The sequence below is a fragment of the Scyliorhinus torazame genome, chromosome 31 (genome assembly GCF_047496885.1).
Source record: "Scyliorhinus torazame isolate Kashiwa2021f chromosome 31, sScyTor2.1, whole genome shotgun sequence".
Classification (NCBI taxonomy): domain Eukaryota; kingdom Metazoa; phylum Chordata; class Chondrichthyes; order Carcharhiniformes; family Scyliorhinidae; genus Scyliorhinus; species Scyliorhinus torazame.
This window is the reverse complement of record NC_092737.1, coordinates 16,065,517-16,082,506: the sequence shown is the minus strand read 5'-3', so window position 1 is coordinate 16,082,506 and position 16,990 is coordinate 16,065,517. Positions and strand designations below refer to the sequence as shown.

Below are 16,990 nucleotides of genomic sequence, written 5' to 3'. Positions count from 1 at the left end.
ACTGAGGGAATGCCGCACTGTCAGAGGGTCAGTACTGAGGGAGTGCCGCACTGTCAGAGGGTCAGTACTGAGGGAGTGCTGCACTGTCAGAGGGTCAGTACTGATGGAATGCCGCACTGTCAGAGGGTCAGTACTGAGGGAATGCCGCACTGTCAGAGGGTCAGTACTGAGGGAGTGCCGCACTGTCAGAGGGTCAGTACTGAGGGAGTGCCGCACTGTCAGAGGGTCAGTACTGAGGGAGTGCTGCACTGTCGGAGGGTCAGTACTGAGGGAGTGCCGCACTGTCAGAGGGTCAGTACTGAGGGAATGCCGCACTGTCAGAGGGTCAGTACTGAGGGAGTGCCGCACTGTCAGAGGGTCAGTACTGAGGGAGTGCTGCACTGTCAGAGGGTCAGTACTGATGGAATGCCGCACTGTCAGAGGGTCAGTACTGAGGGAGTGCCGCACTGTCAGAGGGTCAGTATTGAGGGAGTGCTGCACTGTCAGAGATGTCTTTTGGATGACGCATCAAACCGGGGCCTGGCATATTCCCTGGTGGACATAAAGGATCCCAGTGTGGCAACATCATAAAGCAGATTATCTGATCATTGTTGATAAACTAGATATTAGGCAAGTATGAGACTAGACACAGATTATTTTCTTGGAAGTTAGTTTATTCACAGAGCGCAGCATTCCACCATATGTCTCCTACCCAATCGCAGCGGTCTCCCTTTATATGTGCTCCAAGTACCTAATAAACAAAACCCGACACCTGTGCATCTTAACAATATATTTAACACACCATTAATGGATAACAGCCCCCAAACATAATATCACCTCTCAATAACCCAGCAAGGAATTAAGGACGCATGTCTCAACCCAAATCTGTGAGAATGTGGAACTCACGACCACAGGGAGCGGTTGAGATGAATGGCATTGATACTTGTAAGGGAAAGTTCGATACACATAGGAGGGAGAAGGGAACATGTTGATGGGGTTCGGAGAAGAGGGGTATAAGGAGGATTCGAAGTGCGTATTTCTGTCAATAATATGTTAGATTATGTTTGTCACCACCCAATGTTTCCAAGACACTCTGGAGGTGAAACCACCACATCAGATTGTCCGACCAAAGCTTGAGGACCCACAGAAACTATTACCCCAACACAAAATCCAAACATTGTGATTAAAAACACACTGCGGATTGCACCTCCAGCATAAACATACGACAAGCTACCCAATCCCCCACCTCAGTAAATAACTATCCCAGATCTTCAAAATCCCTCTGGTAACCAGCAAGGCTCCTGCAGGGATCCACGCATCTTTGCCCGAGAGCCAGGCCACTCCGTCCATTAGCTGGTGATGCTGTTCTCGATGGTCTCAGGAATCAGGTACTCGTATTTCAGGATCAGGCTCTGGTTCCGCTTTTGGACCGCGCGATCGATCGACTTCAGTTCTTCCTGAAATTTCCTGATGAGATCCTTCACCGCCTCCTCGGTGAAGTATTCCTCGTAATCACCGAGTTTTCTCTGCGGGAAAATGGATGGTTTGCATTCAGTCCGGGTGTGGACGCGTTCAGTTATAATCTGGGGCAGCCTCCTGCTGTGGGCCCCTAATGTGTTTAATGTAGGAATTTCAGATGTATTATCTGTATTTGGTGCAGTGAGGGTTAGTGTGTGTATGACTGCTGCAGTCATGTTTTTTAAAAAAAACTGGTTTGCAACGCACTTGGGCGTTTTGTGAGCCAGAGGTGCAATTAAAGCATCGTAAAAGTTTGGGCTAATGGATTTTTGCTTATATTAAGAGGGTTCCCTGCGGAGTAGTTAATTAGAGACACTGTGTACGGTTCAGAGCGATGATGTAGTTAATAGAAGGAGTGAGAGTGAGGGGTTGAAGAGTCAGGTGTTGAGGATCAGTTTTAGTTTGAGGCTGGGAGGGAAGCTGTGACGTTTCTGAAGAAATACAGAGATTGTCTATTGTTCTGCTAAGGCTCAGCTTTGTCTTTTCAAACAGTCTCGAAATACATCTCTGTACAGTAAGTATTCCTGAGTGCTAACTGTGTTTAAAAGTGGATTGAGAGCTGAGATGGTTCTGTTGTTTGAGTGGGAATAAAGATAGCAGTTAAGGGGTGTCGTGTCACTGTATCAATTAGCATTGTTTAAGAGGTAATTTTAAGCTTTTTTCTTGTGTAAAATCCCTCGTACGTTCTTCTCTTGCTGCCAGACTCGACTATTCCGACGTACAGCCCCGGCTGGTATCCCACATTCCCACTCTCCGGAAATCCGATCATCGAAAAACTCTGCCGGCCACTCAGACCGGCCCCAAGTCCTGCTCACCCGACATGCCTGTGCTCGCTGACCTACAGTGGCCACTGGTTAAGTAAGGCCTCGATTTTAAAAAAAATGAAACCTTGTTTTCATATCTCTCCAGCTCCCCCTCCCCACCTCTTTAACCCCCTCCGGACCGACAACCTTCCCGAGATCTCAGCACTCCTCCAATTCTGGTGTCTTGACCGTTGTCGATCTTACTCGTTGCACCCATTGGCGGCCGTGCAGTCTGGTCCCCGGGGGGGAAGCTCTGGAATTCCAGCCCTAAACCACGTTGCCATGCGCTCTCCCAAGACACTACCTAAAACCTACCCCTTTGACGAAGTTTTGGTCATCAGCTCTGGTAACTCCTGTGTCGGGAACCCCATCAGCATACCTTAACATATATTTGGCAGGCTTGCCTGCTGTCTCGCCCCGGAAGTAGGCGTCCCCCCCTACCCACTGCCCCGTCTAATGCCCCCGCCAGCGAGATATAGAACTTACAGTGCAGAAGCAGGCCATTCGGCCCATCGGGTCTGCACCGACCCACTTAAGCCCCCTTAACCCAGTAAACCCTCCTAACCCTTTTTGGACACTAGGGGCAATTTAGCATGACCAATCAAAACAGGCATCTGGCGATAAGAATCTACCGGGGCCACACAGCTATGTACAGCTCCCGGGGCAGAGGGTCATGCCCGGGCAGTACTATGGCAATGCCCTTCGCGGTACAGTAATTACGGCATTATCCCTTGAACTGTTTCCCCCCCCCCCCCCCCCTCCCCCATCCTCTGGCACTGCCCCAGCAAGGGCGGCCTACTTTGCAGCGGTTCAGGTTGAGGGAGGAGCGTCGACATCTTTAAGGTGGGGAGATGTGTCTGTGGGAGGGGCGTTGCCTGGCCCGGGAAGGGGGGAGGGGTGGGGGCGAGGGGGGGGGGGGGAGTTCCTCGGTGGGGGTCTGCGTGTCGGTGGGGTTTTACTTGTTCTTGTGACGCACCTCGGGATGTTTGACGACGTGAAAGGCGCTATTTAAATGCGGATTTATGCCGCTGAGTTGATCGACCAGTTCCTTACCATTCCAGGCTGTGGGCGGCTGAGGGCCCAGGCGAGGGCCATCTGCGTACAGGACTGGGTGATATCCGGGAGCGATTCCATGATCTGCCGCATAGTCACGGTCCCCTTGCCGGTCGGGGGAGGTTTCCTCATTGAGATGGGGGCGTTGGGCACCCAGGCCTCCCAGTCGTACTGTTCGAGAAAGGCAGGAGAGTCCAATTCAGTCAGAGACCGGGGAACTACAGAAAGAACTTACATTCACAGGCCCCCCTCCCCCAATCCCAGAGGGCCAGGCTCCGTTTCACACTCGTCCCCACGAACGGGGATCAGGCGGAGCGGCACTTGGGGAGGTGAGAGGGGGAGGGCTCATAGGCGACCGGAGGCCCTCGGGTGGTCGGCCTCTGGGAAGGGTGGCACCCTGGCGGTGCTGGTGCCACCCGGGCACCTTGGCACTGCCAGCCTGGCACCCCGGCCGGGCCACCTGGCACCCTGGCCGTGCCACCCTAGCTGCCAGCCTGGCATTGCCAGGGTGCCCGGGTGGCACTGTTGGGCTGGCTGCAATGCTGCCAGGCTGGCAAATTGATCCCATGCTGGGAGTCAGGCCCCGGGGGTGCCCTGCCGCTTGTGAGGTGGGGTGCGGGAGGAGGGGTGGGGGGGCGGGGGGGGGGGGGCGAAGACCCCCTTATAGAAGAGCTGGGGTGAAGGGGGGGGGGGGATCCGAGGGGGTCGAGAGATCGGGATGTCATTTAAATAATGGCGTCCCCATCTCTTTTACTGAGGTGTTCTGTTCGGCGGCCTCGGCGCGGAGTGCCGTGAATGACCCCACTAATTCCGTCCAGACACTCTGTTTTTGGTTAGATCACGACTGCTGTGGGCCATTTTGCTCACCTCATTGAAACAAAGGGCATAATTGCTTAAGAGGCAGTTCAGAGAAGGTTCACTCGAATCATCCCTGGATTGTCTGACGCAGAAAGGCTGAGCAAGTAGGGCCTACACCCATTGGTGCTCGGAAGAATGAGGGGTGATCTTATTGAAACACAAGAACCTGAGGGAACTTGACAGGGCGGATGCCTGGAGGATCTTTCCTCTTGTGCGGAAGGCCCAAACCAAGGTACGTAGTTTCAACATAAGAGGCAGAGATGAGGAGAAACATTTCCACCCAAGGGGTCTTTGGTGCGTGGAGTCCTCTTGCCCAGAAAGCAGAGGAGGCTGGCTCTTTGCATGTGTTCAGGACTGGAGTTGCACACAGGGGTTTGTGTGAAGCAATGGAGTCAAGGGTTATACAGGGGCAGAGAGGAAAGTGAAGCTGAGACCTCAGCTAGATTGCCATGATCATATTGAATGGTGGAGCAGTCTGGAAGGGCCGAATGGCCACCTTCTGCTCCTGGATCCCTATGTTTCCAGGAGGAAATTCCCCCAGGTGGGATTTGAACTCACGTCTCCAGATCATTAGCGCGGGCCAGTGGGCGTGCGTGGGCTCTCACACCCAAGGGGCAACGCAGGAGGTAACTTAAAAGCCACCGGCAACTGCCTCCTTTAAGAGAGCGACAAAAAAATTATCACACCCCGTGCTGAAAAGCCCACGCACAATGTTAAATATTTAGAGGGCGCCTTGAGCGGGCCTCTGGATCAGTAATCAGTGTCAGGATGGAGGTCTTGTGGAGCAGCGGGTCGTGGTCACTGCCGCTAAACCAGAAACCCCAGGTTCGAGACCTGCTTCAGGGATGGGCAAGGAATGTGTGTCCGTAACATGCCAAAGATGTCGATTGTCCGCCTGTAAAATACAATGGCGGGCGGTAAGAGCAAGCCGGGCCAGCCACCTTCGATCCAGAGCCGTGCCCCTCAGGCGACAGCCTCTGTTAACAGGCCCGGGACCTGTTCCAGGAGGGGCTCGCCATGGAGACGGGCGTGTGTCTTCCTCACACGCCCCCAGGTGTGGGAAGAGAAAGGGAAAACCAAACGGGTTTTCTCCCAAGCCACTCCTTCTATCGCTCCCCCTCTGTCTCCTGTCCCTGTCTTATCTCCCTCTCTTTGTTGGAATTCAGCCCGTGTGAATGTTTGCCAACAGCCGCCTCAAGAAGTTGCAGTTCATTAGCCTGACATGATCAGGCTCGTACACGAGGAATGTGCTTGTGAGTGAGTGAGTGAGCGAGCAGTGAAAAGAGTACCGAGGCCAGCCGGGGAAATATAATTTGCACGAGAGGTCAGATCCGGGGAGAGAAACGACAGAAAACAAAATCCGACGATCCAACAACAAAACTGCCCAGAGCCCCTGAGCGATGTGCAAGTGTTACCTGTGCATTATTGATGGCTGCATGCCGGGCACTGCAGGTAAAGATCACCATGGTAACAAATGTGCAGAGTTCCATCCTGGTGTTCAACGATGTCGGGAATCCTGAAAGATAAACATCGTTGGCAAATAAACCCAACAGGAAGCCAAATCGAGGGAGCTTCGTTCTGTAACTATCTGGGCTGCACTCGCACTGGGAGAGCTGAGAGAAGGGGTGTTCCATTGCCAGCGCCACTACCGTCCGGATTACGTGCACAGAAACGACAATCCTCCCTCAGTGCCATAAGAAATGTGAAGCAGTAGGCCGCAGGCCTTAGGCCTGTCTCACCACTGGAAGGAAATCATGTCCTGCCTGCCTTATCCCTTATACACCACCATTCCCTTTTTCCCCCCAAAAGTCTTGAATGAACTCAATGACTGAACGTTAACAGCTGTCTGGGGTAAAGAATTTCAAGAATGTACAAGCCTCTTAGTGAAGAAATTTCTCTTGAGCTCAGTCCAAAATGGCCGACCCCCTTCTAAACCCAACCCTATCTCCTCAATGGATTAAAGTCGTTTGGCATAGAACAATGGTCAATGCCAAATTAAATGGTCAAGGAAACAAATGAACACCGAGGGCGGCATTCTCTGACCCTCCCTGCCGGGTCGGAGAATCGCCGGGATCTGGCTCCGGGGGGGTGCCCCCACAGTGGCCTGGCCCGCGATCGGGGCCCACCGATCCGCGGGCGGGCCTGTGCCATGGGGGCACTCTTTCCCTCCGCGCCGGCTGCTGCCAACCTCCCCCATGGCCGGCGGAGGCCCTTGGGCGTCGGTTGGCGCGGCGCCAAGCCCGCCGGCGTCAGCCGAGCCCCGGAAGGTGCGGAGGGTTCCGCACCTTCCGGGCGGCCCGACCCTGGAGTGGTTCACGCCACACCTCGGCGCCACTACGCCCCGCCCCGCCGGGTAGCGGAGAATCCCGGCCCAGTGTCTTTTTTGGAGGAACAAATCTTGAGTACGGCTGAAAAAGGTACAGGAGGGATTTTTGTCGAAGCTTTTCAGCTTACACTCACCAGGACCTTGGCACGAAAACACGACGCGAGGGAGATCAGCTGGCTATGTACATGGTGCAAACTCAGGAACGGGCCTGACGCTGTCACATTATCATAGAATTTACAGTGCAGAAGGAGGCCATTCGGCCCATTAAGTCTGCACCGGCCCTTACAAAGAGCACCCTACTGAAGCCCACGTATCGACCCCATCCCCGTAACCCACACTTAACATTTTCTGCACACGAAGGGCAATTTAGCACAGCCAGTCCACCTAACCCCCACATCTTTGGACTGCGGGAGGAAACCGGAGCCCCCGGAGGAAACCCACGCAGACACGGGGAGCACGTGCAGACTCCGCACAGACAGTGACCCTAACCGGGAATCGAACCTGGGACCCTGGAGCTGTGAAGCAACTGTGCTAACCCACTATGCTACTGTGCTGCCCTCTTGAGGGCATGGGACGGATGACCAACGCCAGCCTTGCCAGCAATGCCCCACATCCCGTGAACGAACGGAAGATGATATCCAGACAGGTATACACCCGGACACAACACACATCCATCACATAGACACCCACATGCGCCGTGTGTGGTTTATTTAGCCCGTGAAGCTTCAGGTTCAGGTTGGTGGGGTGGGTCAAGAGAAGCTTTCTACGAGGGTTAATAAGTCATGTTTTTTCTTCTTCGTCGAATATTTGTCCAGATATTGCTCGGCTGCTTCGACGAGGAGGGCCCAGTCTACCGCAGATTACCCTGGAAGGGCAAGGTATCTGCGAAATCCGAGCAACAGGCCAAACTAGCTGCTTCACGCTGCCACCATGCAGTTGCAACCTGAGCGTTACCTGCCACTAACAAGATGCTGCCATCAAGCCAAAAAGATGTTCGGCCTGTCACACTCCCGGGAATTCGCAATTTCAAAGTGCTGGAACAGACATGACGGGTTGAACGGTAGCATTGTGTTTAGCACAATTGCTTCACAGCTCCAGGGTCCCAGGTTCGATTCCCGGCTTGGGTCGCTGTCTGGGCGGAGTCTGCACATCCTCCCCCGTGTGTGTGTGGGTTTCCTCCGGGTGCTCCGGTTTCCTCCCACAGTCCAAAGATGTGCAGGTTAGGGTGGATTGGCCATGATAAATTGCTCTTAAGTGTCCAAAATTGCCCTTAGTGTTGGGTGGGGTTACTGGGTTATGGGGATAGGGTGGAGGCGTGGACCTTGGGTAGGGTGCTCTTTCCAAGAGCCGGTGCAGACTCGATGGGCCGAATGGCTCCTTCTGCACTGTAAATTCTATGATAATCTATGATTCTGTGCTACATAACTTGGTGATTTCAGTAGGGGGAAAAACAGATGTTTATATTTTGCTCATGAACCCATTCACATCCACTCACCAGAGTTTTTAACGTTATATAACCCAACTTCAGTGATGTCCCGGATCCAGGCTTGAAGTTCGGGATCCTTGGTTACCTCCTGGTCATTCCCATAGTAAAAAGTCACAATGCTGGAGACAAAGCTGCAGATCATTATCAAACGTGTTAAAGAACAATGATGAGTGGATAAACGCTTCATAAATAATGCATAGAGTGCAGGCTTCTTGACGGAATTGGCATTGGTGGAAAGCCCGGCACTGAGCCTGGCTCACTGGTGTCCCCCAGGAGGTGGTGGGCTACCTCCTTGAGCCACAGTCAACCCTGTGGCGATGCTGGTCTCACGGTGCCACTCGGGAGTTCAAAGAACAATACCGCGCAGCAACAGGGTTTCAAACCAGTGACCATGAAGGAACAGCCAATGCACACCCCAATTTGGGAAGATCTGTGAAGAGGCGGGGGGGGGGGGGGGGGGGGGGTAACGTGCAAGTGCATCTGCCGCCCCGCCTTTCGCGCTGGTAGAGCGGGTTTGGGCAGAAGCCTTTGTCAGTTGGCGTAATGCAATCTTGTGGGCAATGGAGGGGTGCAATTGGCGGATGAGGTGCCAATCATGTGGTGTCTTCATCTTGGCTGGGTAGCACCGCCGCAGCCTCATCTATCCAGACAGGTGGAGAGTATTCTAACAGAGGAATAGGCTCATGGGGAACAGGAGGAGGCCATTCAGCCCCTCGAGCGCGTTCCACCATTCAAATAGATCATGTCCGATCTTAATCGTGGTTCCATCTACCGGCCTTGGCTCTACATCACGTAATAAACAACGCCACATCCTCCATTATAGTCCTCAATACCAGGGCCCCGTAAGGCTGCGTATTTAGTCCCCTACTGCACTCCCTATACACACACGACCGTGTGGCGAAAATGTGTCTCCAACTCCATCTACAAGTTTGCTGATGACATGATCTCGAACAATGTGAGTCAGAATACGGGAGGGAGATGGACAACCTCGTGGATTGGTATAACGACATCAATCTCCCTCAATGTTAGCGAAACTAAGGAGCTGGTCATTGACATCAGGAAGCAGAGTGTCGTACATCAATGGTGCTGAGGTGGAGATGGTTGACAGCTTCAAATTCCTAGGCGTGCACATCACCAACAATCTACTGGGCAACCCACGTCGACGCAATGACCAAGAAAGCACAACAGCGCCTATACTTCCTCAGGAAACTAAGGAAGTTCGGCATGTCCACATTGACTCTTACCAATTTTTACAGATGCACCATAGAAAGCATCCTATCGGGCTGCATCACCGCCTGGTGTATGAACACAGCCAAGTCCATCACGTGAACCCGTCCCCCATCCATTGACTCCATCTACACCTCCCGCTGCCTGGGGAAAGCGGGCAGCATGATCAAAGACCCCTCCCACCCGGGTTATTCTCTCTTCCAACCTCTTCCATCGGGCAGGAGATACAAAAGTCAGAACACGCACGAACAGATTCAAAAATAGATTCTTCGGCAGCACGGTGGCGCAGTGGTTAGCGTTGCTGCCTCACGGCGCCGAGGTCCCAGGTTCAATCCCTCTGGGTCACTGTCCGTGTGGAGTTTGCACATTCTAGCCCCGTGTTTGCATGGGCTTCGCCCCCACAACCCAAAAGATGTGCAGGGTAGGTGGATTGGCCACGCTAAATTGCTCCTTAATTAGAAAAAAATGAATTGGGTACTCTAAATTAGTTTAAAAAAAGATAGATTCTTCCCCGCTATTGGCAGACTGCTGAATGACCTTCTTATGGACTGAACTGATCTCTGTACACATCATCTCTACTGTGTAGCACAACACTCCGTATACTTCACCTGATGGCTGTGCCTATGTATTTACATTGTGTATTTATCGTATTTCCTGTGTTTTTTTGTATATGTACCGATCTGCCTGCACTGTACACAGAACAATACTTCCAACTGAACCTCGGTACAAGTGACAGTAATTCTAAATCTAAACTTATCCCTCTCCACCCACATTCCAGAAATCTCAGTTTTGAAATGTTCAATTGACCCCAAACCTTGGAAGCCTTTTGGCGGGTTACGGGTGGGGGGGGGGGGGGGGGGAGTTGCATATTTCCGCTGTTGTGCGTTGAGAAGTGCTTCAGAATATTCCTGAATGTCTCAGCTTGGATTTTAAGATCCCCACCACCTTGTTCTGGACGTCCCACCCCTCCCCCACCCCGGGAACTAAAGGAAATAATTTCTCTCTATCCACCTCATCAAGTCCTTCAATCCGCCTGGACACATCAATTAGACCATCCTCTATCTTGTATATTCGGGGAAGTGCAATAATAATAATATTTATCGTCACAAGCAGGCTTACATTAACGCTGCAATGAAGTTACCGTGAAAATCCCCGAGTCGCCACATTCCGCCGCCTGTTTGGGTACACAGAGGGAATGTCCAAATTACCTAACAGCACGTCTTTCGGGACTTACGGGAGGAAACCGGAGCACCCGGAGGAAACCCACGCAGACACGGGGGAGAACGTGCAGACTCCACACAGACACTGACCCTAACCGGGAATCGCACCCGGGACCCTGGTGCTGTGAAGCCACAGTGCTAACCACTGTGCTATCGTGCCGCCCTGTCAAGCCGGGTCAATGCAAATCACCTTGATAACTGAACCCTTTCAGCCTCAGCATCGTTCAGGTAAATCTGAGCAGTGCCCGCTCCGATATATCCTTCCTGAGGTGCACTGTTTGGAATGGAACGCACTTACTCCCCATATAGTTCAACCTGCAGACTATCTTCCAGCGCTTTGCATGTCAATCCGATGTGTGATAAAGGCTCACATTCCATTAATCTTTCTGTCCATGGGGTATTACTTGTACACAGGGTTCGGAGAGCTCCCAATTCTCAAAACGCCCCAGTGGACGAACCTTCATTTATCATTTACCTGTGAATCGCAGCCCATACCAACAAGCCATCATCCTTGTAATAATAACCCTTCAGGTCTTTGACTCCCAGGTGCTCCAAATGTCCCGGTAGACACAGTGATTGGTAGGTCATGGCTAGGAACTCTTTCTGGAACAGTGTACAGGTGCCCTCAACCCCGATACCAAAGGCCTTCGGAATAAACGTAAGAGACTTATTCAGAGCTGGACAACAGGAGCATTTTTACATCTTCGAACCGAGCACAAAACGCAAAGATTTATCGAGACGTATCTGAAGTGCGAAACGCGAAGTGGAAAGCAAGACTCACTCTGGGGATAACTCCAGTTGGGTTCATCAGGCTTAGTCTGGCATTGGTGTTAGTATGCATCGTGTATCTCGCATGAGGAAACAGTAGCTGAAATCCAAACACAGGTCATTGAAATTGGAAGCAAGAAAAACATCCTGAGATATTAAACAGAGAGAAGGATTGGTGGGGGTGGGGGTGTGGGGGGATCCAAGGACATTCAGGACTGAAGGTGAGTTGCTGTCTGTTACGTATTGCACCTGATGCACCTTCCGCATAATATGTCACATGGTTACGTCCCCCGTCCCCCCCGTGAAATAGGGATAAGAAAACAAGTCAGATTTGGACCTGGAGGCGAAGGTCGATTTCCGGGAGACCTCGCGGTAGCACAGTGGTTAGCACAGTTGTTTCACAGCTCCAGGGTCCCGGGTTCGATTCCCGGCTCGGGTCACTGTCTGTGCGGAGTCTGCACGTCCTCCCCCGTGTGTGCGTGGGTTTCCTCCGGGTGCTCCGGTTTCCTCCCACAGTCCAAAGATGTGCAGGTTAGGTGGATTGGCCGCGATAAATTGCCCTTCGTGTCCCAAAAGGATTAAGTGGGGTTATGGGGATAGGGTGGAGGCGTGGGCTTGAGTGGGGTGCTCTTTCCAAGGGCTGGTGCAGACTCGATGGGCTCCTTCTGCACTGTAAATTCTATGATTCCCCACCATCCGTAAATGCGTGGTAAATCTGGACACTGTCGAGAACGGGGCTTTTCGACTTGCTACGAGTTTGTGGCAATTTTAGAAGTAACATGGAGACCGTCCTTAAATCTGTTCACCGTGACCGCGACCTGGGAGCACTTGGAGAATCGTAGACGGCAAAAGAGGAAATGGTGTGTTAAAATCCTGGATGACTCCCCAGCTATTTTTATGTTGTAAAACTGTGAGCAAGACCTATCACACCACAGGAGGTATAATACTGGCCTTTAGGTATCAAAGAATCATAGAATCCCTATAGTGCAGAAGGAGGCCATTCGGCCAATCGAGTCTCTACCGACCCTCTGAAAGAGTCCCGACCCATGTCCCACTCCTCGGTCCACCCCGCCCTATCCTCACGACCGAACCCGCACATCCCTGGACACTAAGGGGCAATTTAGCAGGGCCAATCTATTACACTCCAGAAAGTTGCTATTTTATTTTCATCCCGTTTCCAGCAAGGTAGTTTTAGAATCTCTTTTCGCAGGAACCATGATTCTGCATTCTCATCAAATGGATCCGTAATGAAACCCTTCCCCGCCATCGCCTCCGCCTGTTCTTAAATTGTAATATTTTCTTTAACTCCCCCCCCCCTCCACTCCAATTTATAATCTCCTCCGATTTAAAATTTGTATTATTCATTTTGTTGTTTCATTGAAAGTTAACCTTGTTCGCACTTTTTATTTTGCGAATCCGTTTTAAAATCAGAAGGTTCCGTCTGTAATTCTGCTCCACCTTGGCTGCGACCGTGTTACGTTTTTCCTTTCTGCCCAGTTGCTTTTCCCAAAGCAGGCTTGTCTCTCTCTGAGATCCGACGCTGCAGCCCGCCTTGTGTGAAGGCACGTAGCTGGAAAAACACCCCGACTTTGAGAAACAGCGGGCGGGATTTCCGGTACGTTTTGCCGGTGCGACGCGCCCCCCCGCCGGCAGCGTGATGCTCCGTCCCGGCAGCCGGGCCAATGGAGTTTGCCAGTGTGGGCACCCCCACGCTGTCGGATGTGCGGGCCTGAGTGCGTTGCTGACGAAGCGGAAGATCCCGTCGACGGAGAATCCCGCCCAGCTTGTGTTTTTTTTTACAGATTATCCCCCTTATTTCCTAGCTTCCGCTACTCGTTTTCCAGGAGATTAAAAAAAAATCACCTGTGTAAGAAATTGTCATATTTTATGTTTTGGGTTTTTTGCAGTAATGCTATTAAACCTGAGATTAGAATGCATACAGACAGGTGTGATTAAAAGTGAGGTAATCGGTGATTTTGCGGGAAAGTGTTCAGCTAATGGATATTAAACGCTATTTCACCTGTTTGCACACAGCTAGCTAATGTAATGTACATTTGAGCCTGGCTAAACAAGGTGGGACTCATTTTATAACAAGAGACAAAAGAATGCTGTATGCTTTGAGCACAGCTAATGTAGCTAATAGGAGGGTCCAGATCTGTATGGAAAAGGTAGTTGCTTACAGGCCTCTAAACTGACAAGAAGGATTTCAATTTGATCTTAAAAGGGTTTCTCTCTCTGAGGCCCCAAGATAAGCAAGTAAAAACCCTGGTTGTCACCTTTATTCAGGAGTGGGATTCTTTATATTTACACATATATAATTGTTTGCTTAATTGGAATATAGAGGCAGGTTGAGGAAGCAAGGTAAGTACTGGGATTCTCTGTCCCACCGGCAGCGGGAGTCTCTGTTCCCGCAGTCGGCCAATGGGGTTTCCCATTGTAGCCACCCCACGCCGTTGGGAAACTCGCGTAGTGGGTGCGCTGCCAGCGAAGGATCCAGCCGACGGAGAATCCCACAGAATCTGTCACAACTGTTAACTGTTAACTGCAAAACTATTTATTTGTTGCGAATGAGTTAATTCTGTGTTTAAATTAAAGTTTGTTTTAACATAAAAGATATGATGACACAGTGATGAGCACCGCTGTCGCATAGCGCCAGGGATCCGGGTTCGATTCCAGCCTTGGGGGAATTATGTGCGGAGTTTGCACTTTCTCCCCCGTGTCTGCGCGGGTTTCCTCCAGGTGCTCCGGTTTCCTCCCACAGACCAATGAAGTGCAGGTTAGGTGGATTGGCCATGCTACGTTGCCCCTTAGTGTTTGTCCAAGGATGTGCAGGTTAGGTCTGGTTACCGGGCTAGCGCAGGGGAGTGGTTCTAGGTTGGGTGCTCTTTCAGAGGGTCGGCGTTGACTCGATGGGCCGAATGGCCTCCTTCTGCATCTGTAGGAATTCTAAGTGTGACATGCCAGATGTTTGAAGAAAGATGCACAGGATCCCCATCCCCCCGCTAATTGACACCACAAAACGCTGATGAGAAACCTGGTAACAGTCGGGTACAATAGTGAATCTTTGGAATCTTCTCCCCCAGAGAGCTGTGGATTTTCAGTCGTTAAAGTCCATTCAAGGCTGAGATCAATCGCCATGGAAACCGAGAGATGTTGGAGAGGGCGGGAAAGTGGAGTTGAGGCGGCCATGATTTGATTGACAGTCCCGAGGGTCCGTTTGATCTGCCCTTGCCTCCTACTACTAATGTTCCTGTCATCCCCACTACCACGTCAATGTACTTTGTCATGTGATGCAGCAAAATCTTAATTGTATCGATTAGATCCAGAAAGAATCGAACCAGGATCTTCCTCTCGCCAGATTGTGGATGATTACTGCGTGACGAGGGTCAGTCTGCTCAAAGCTGAAACCATCTATCACCTTAACCAAACAAACCAGGGGTGATTTTAACCCTGTTCTCCATGGGGACTGGGCAGGGTGTTAAAATTGCTGATGTCGGGCTGCACGTGGCGCAGTGGGTTAGCACTGCTGCCTCACGGCAGCAAGATCCCAGGTCCGATCCCGGCTCTGGGTCACTGTCCGTGTGGAGTTTGCACATTCTCCCCGTGTCTGCATGGGTCTCGCCCCCACAATCCAAAGATGTGCAGGGTAGGTGGATTGGCCACGATTGGGAAAAAAAAAAAAAGAATTGGGCACTCTAAACGTATGTTTACAAAAATCCCTGACATCCCAGAGGCTGCGTTTTGAACTTGATTGATCCCAGCAGCCGGAGCGGGAGCTTGCCGGAAAACAGCGGGATCCTCCTTGGAGCTCGCAGGCCGGGAACTGACGGGAGCCGGCCACAGCCACCGGCTGCGACAGCCCCAAGTTAAATTGGCCGCAACATTCTGCCCTGTGTCTCGTACCTTGTAAATGGGATGCACGGACGGCAGCTGGCGGAGGGTGGCGACGCTGAACGATTCGGCAATCAGGTGGGTCTTCAGGAGGTGGGTGATCAGCATAGCTTGCAGATAATCTGAACTCCGCACCCACATCTTAGCCAGGAGCCAGTCCAGCTCTGCGTCCGAGGGAAGGAAAATGGGGTTGTCTCCTCCTGGGGTTTGCTTCAGCTGTGGGGAGCAACAATGTGGAAGACTGTGAACAACAAGCTGCATTGATATAGCGTTTTCAATGTATTAAAACAATAAAGATGCGGAGGCTTTGGAGAGAGTTACAGAGAAGAGGTTTACCAGGTCGTTGCCTGGTATGGAGGGCATTAGCTATGAGGAGAGGTTGGAAAAACTCGGTTTGTTCTCACTGGAATGACAGAAGGTCAGGGGCGCCCTGATTAGCAGTTGCCAAAATTATGAGGGGCATAGACAGAGTGAGTAGTCAGAAGCTTTTTTCCCAGGGCGATAGAGTCAATTACTAGAGGACACAGGTTTAAGGTGCAAGGCGCGAGGTTTAGAGGAGATGTGAGAGGTAGTGGGTGCCTGGAACTCGCTGCCGGAGGAGGTGGTGGAAGCAGGGACGATAGTGACATTTAAGGAGCATCTTAACAAATACATGAATAGGATGGGAATAGAGGGATACGGACCCCAGAAGTGTGGAAGGTTTTAGGTTAGACGGGCAGCATGGTTGGCACAGGCTTGGAGGGCCGAAGGGCCTGTGCTGTACTTTTCTTTGTTCGTTCTTTGTTTTATTCAAAGGCGACTCACAATAACGTGACACCAAATCATAGGAAGGGATGTTAGGGCAGATGCCCCAAAAGCCTAAAACAGGTGGGTTTTAAGAAGGGTTAGAAAGAACGGGGAAAGCGGGAGAACGGAAGCTATGATCGTCACTGAGAGAGCAATTAATATTGGGGTGCTGCGCCAAGAGGTCGGAGTTGGAGGATCGCAGAGGTCACAGCAATCGCGGAGGTCAGTAGGGCTGGAGGAAGCTACAGAGATAAGGATGGGGCTGAGGCCAGAGAGAGATTTGAAGACAAGAAGGAGAATTTTGAGGTTGAGACAATATGGTTTAGCGAGCACAGGGGGTGTTGGTTGAGTGAGGCTCGGATCCACGGTGCCAAGGGGACAGAATTGGAGGTGCGCAGAGATCGCGGAGGGTTTTGAGGAGGTTACAGTGATAGGGAGGGGGTGAAAGGTCACGGACTAGGAGCCAATGAGGGTTTACAGCCCCTACCTGGATAGCAATGGGCATCATCTGGTTCTGTTTGTTGAGATGCAGCAGACAGATAGGTGCTGCCAGGTACTGTTGGACACCTTTAATAACATTGGGAGGAACCCCATCCAACATCTTGTAGTCCACAATGAAAATCTTCCCATTCTGTAATGAACACAAAGAGCTCGGTAGTCAGACATTGTCCGAATAAAGAATAATTTATAACCGCAGGATTCCAATGGTGTCCTTGCCAACCTCGTATCTGCCACCCACAATAATCTAGGATCACACTGCTGCCCCGTACCCTAACTCGCACCGAGTTCCATTCGCTCATCACCTACATTTTGAAAAGCATCAGGATAGATAAGTCCCCTGGGCCTGACGGGATACACCCAAGGTTACTACGGGAAGCGAGGGAAGAGATTGCTGCGCCGTTGGCGATGACCTTTGCGTCCTCACTCTCCACTGGAGTAGTACCCAATGATTGGAGGGAGGCGAATGTTCCCCTGTTCAAGAAAGGGAATAGAGAAATCCCTGGGAATTACAGACCCATCAGTCTTATGTCTGGTGAGCAAAATATTGGAAAGGATTCTGAGAGAGAGGATTCAT

The 16,990-nt window shown here is 51.5% G+C and overlaps 1 protein-coding gene across 1 annotated transcript in view; it reads right to left on the bottom strand.

Moving 5' to 3' along the window:
• Positions 1–632: 632 nt before the first annotated feature.
• LOC140404720 (polyunsaturated fatty acid 5-lipoxygenase-like) overlaps positions 633–16,990 on the bottom strand; it is a 35,159-nt gene continuing 18,801 nt past the window's right edge. The window contains exons 7-14 of the mRNA XM_072493402.1: positions 16,403–16,546; positions 15,142–15,345; positions 11,252–11,338; positions 10,946–11,115; positions 8,033–8,154; positions 5,627–5,727; positions 3,354–3,524; positions 633–1,505 (exon numbers count right to left, since the gene is read on the bottom strand). Of these exons, the coding sequence (XP_072349503.1) occupies positions 1,329–1,505; positions 3,354–3,524; positions 5,627–5,727; positions 8,033–8,154; positions 10,946–11,115; positions 11,252–11,338; positions 15,142–15,345; positions 16,403–16,546 (1,176 nt within the window). The 3' untranslated portion in view covers positions 633–1,328. The remainder of the gene's footprint in view (positions 1,506–3,353; positions 3,525–5,626; positions 5,728–8,032; positions 8,155–10,945; positions 11,116–11,251; positions 11,339–15,141; positions 15,346–16,402; positions 16,547–16,990) is intronic.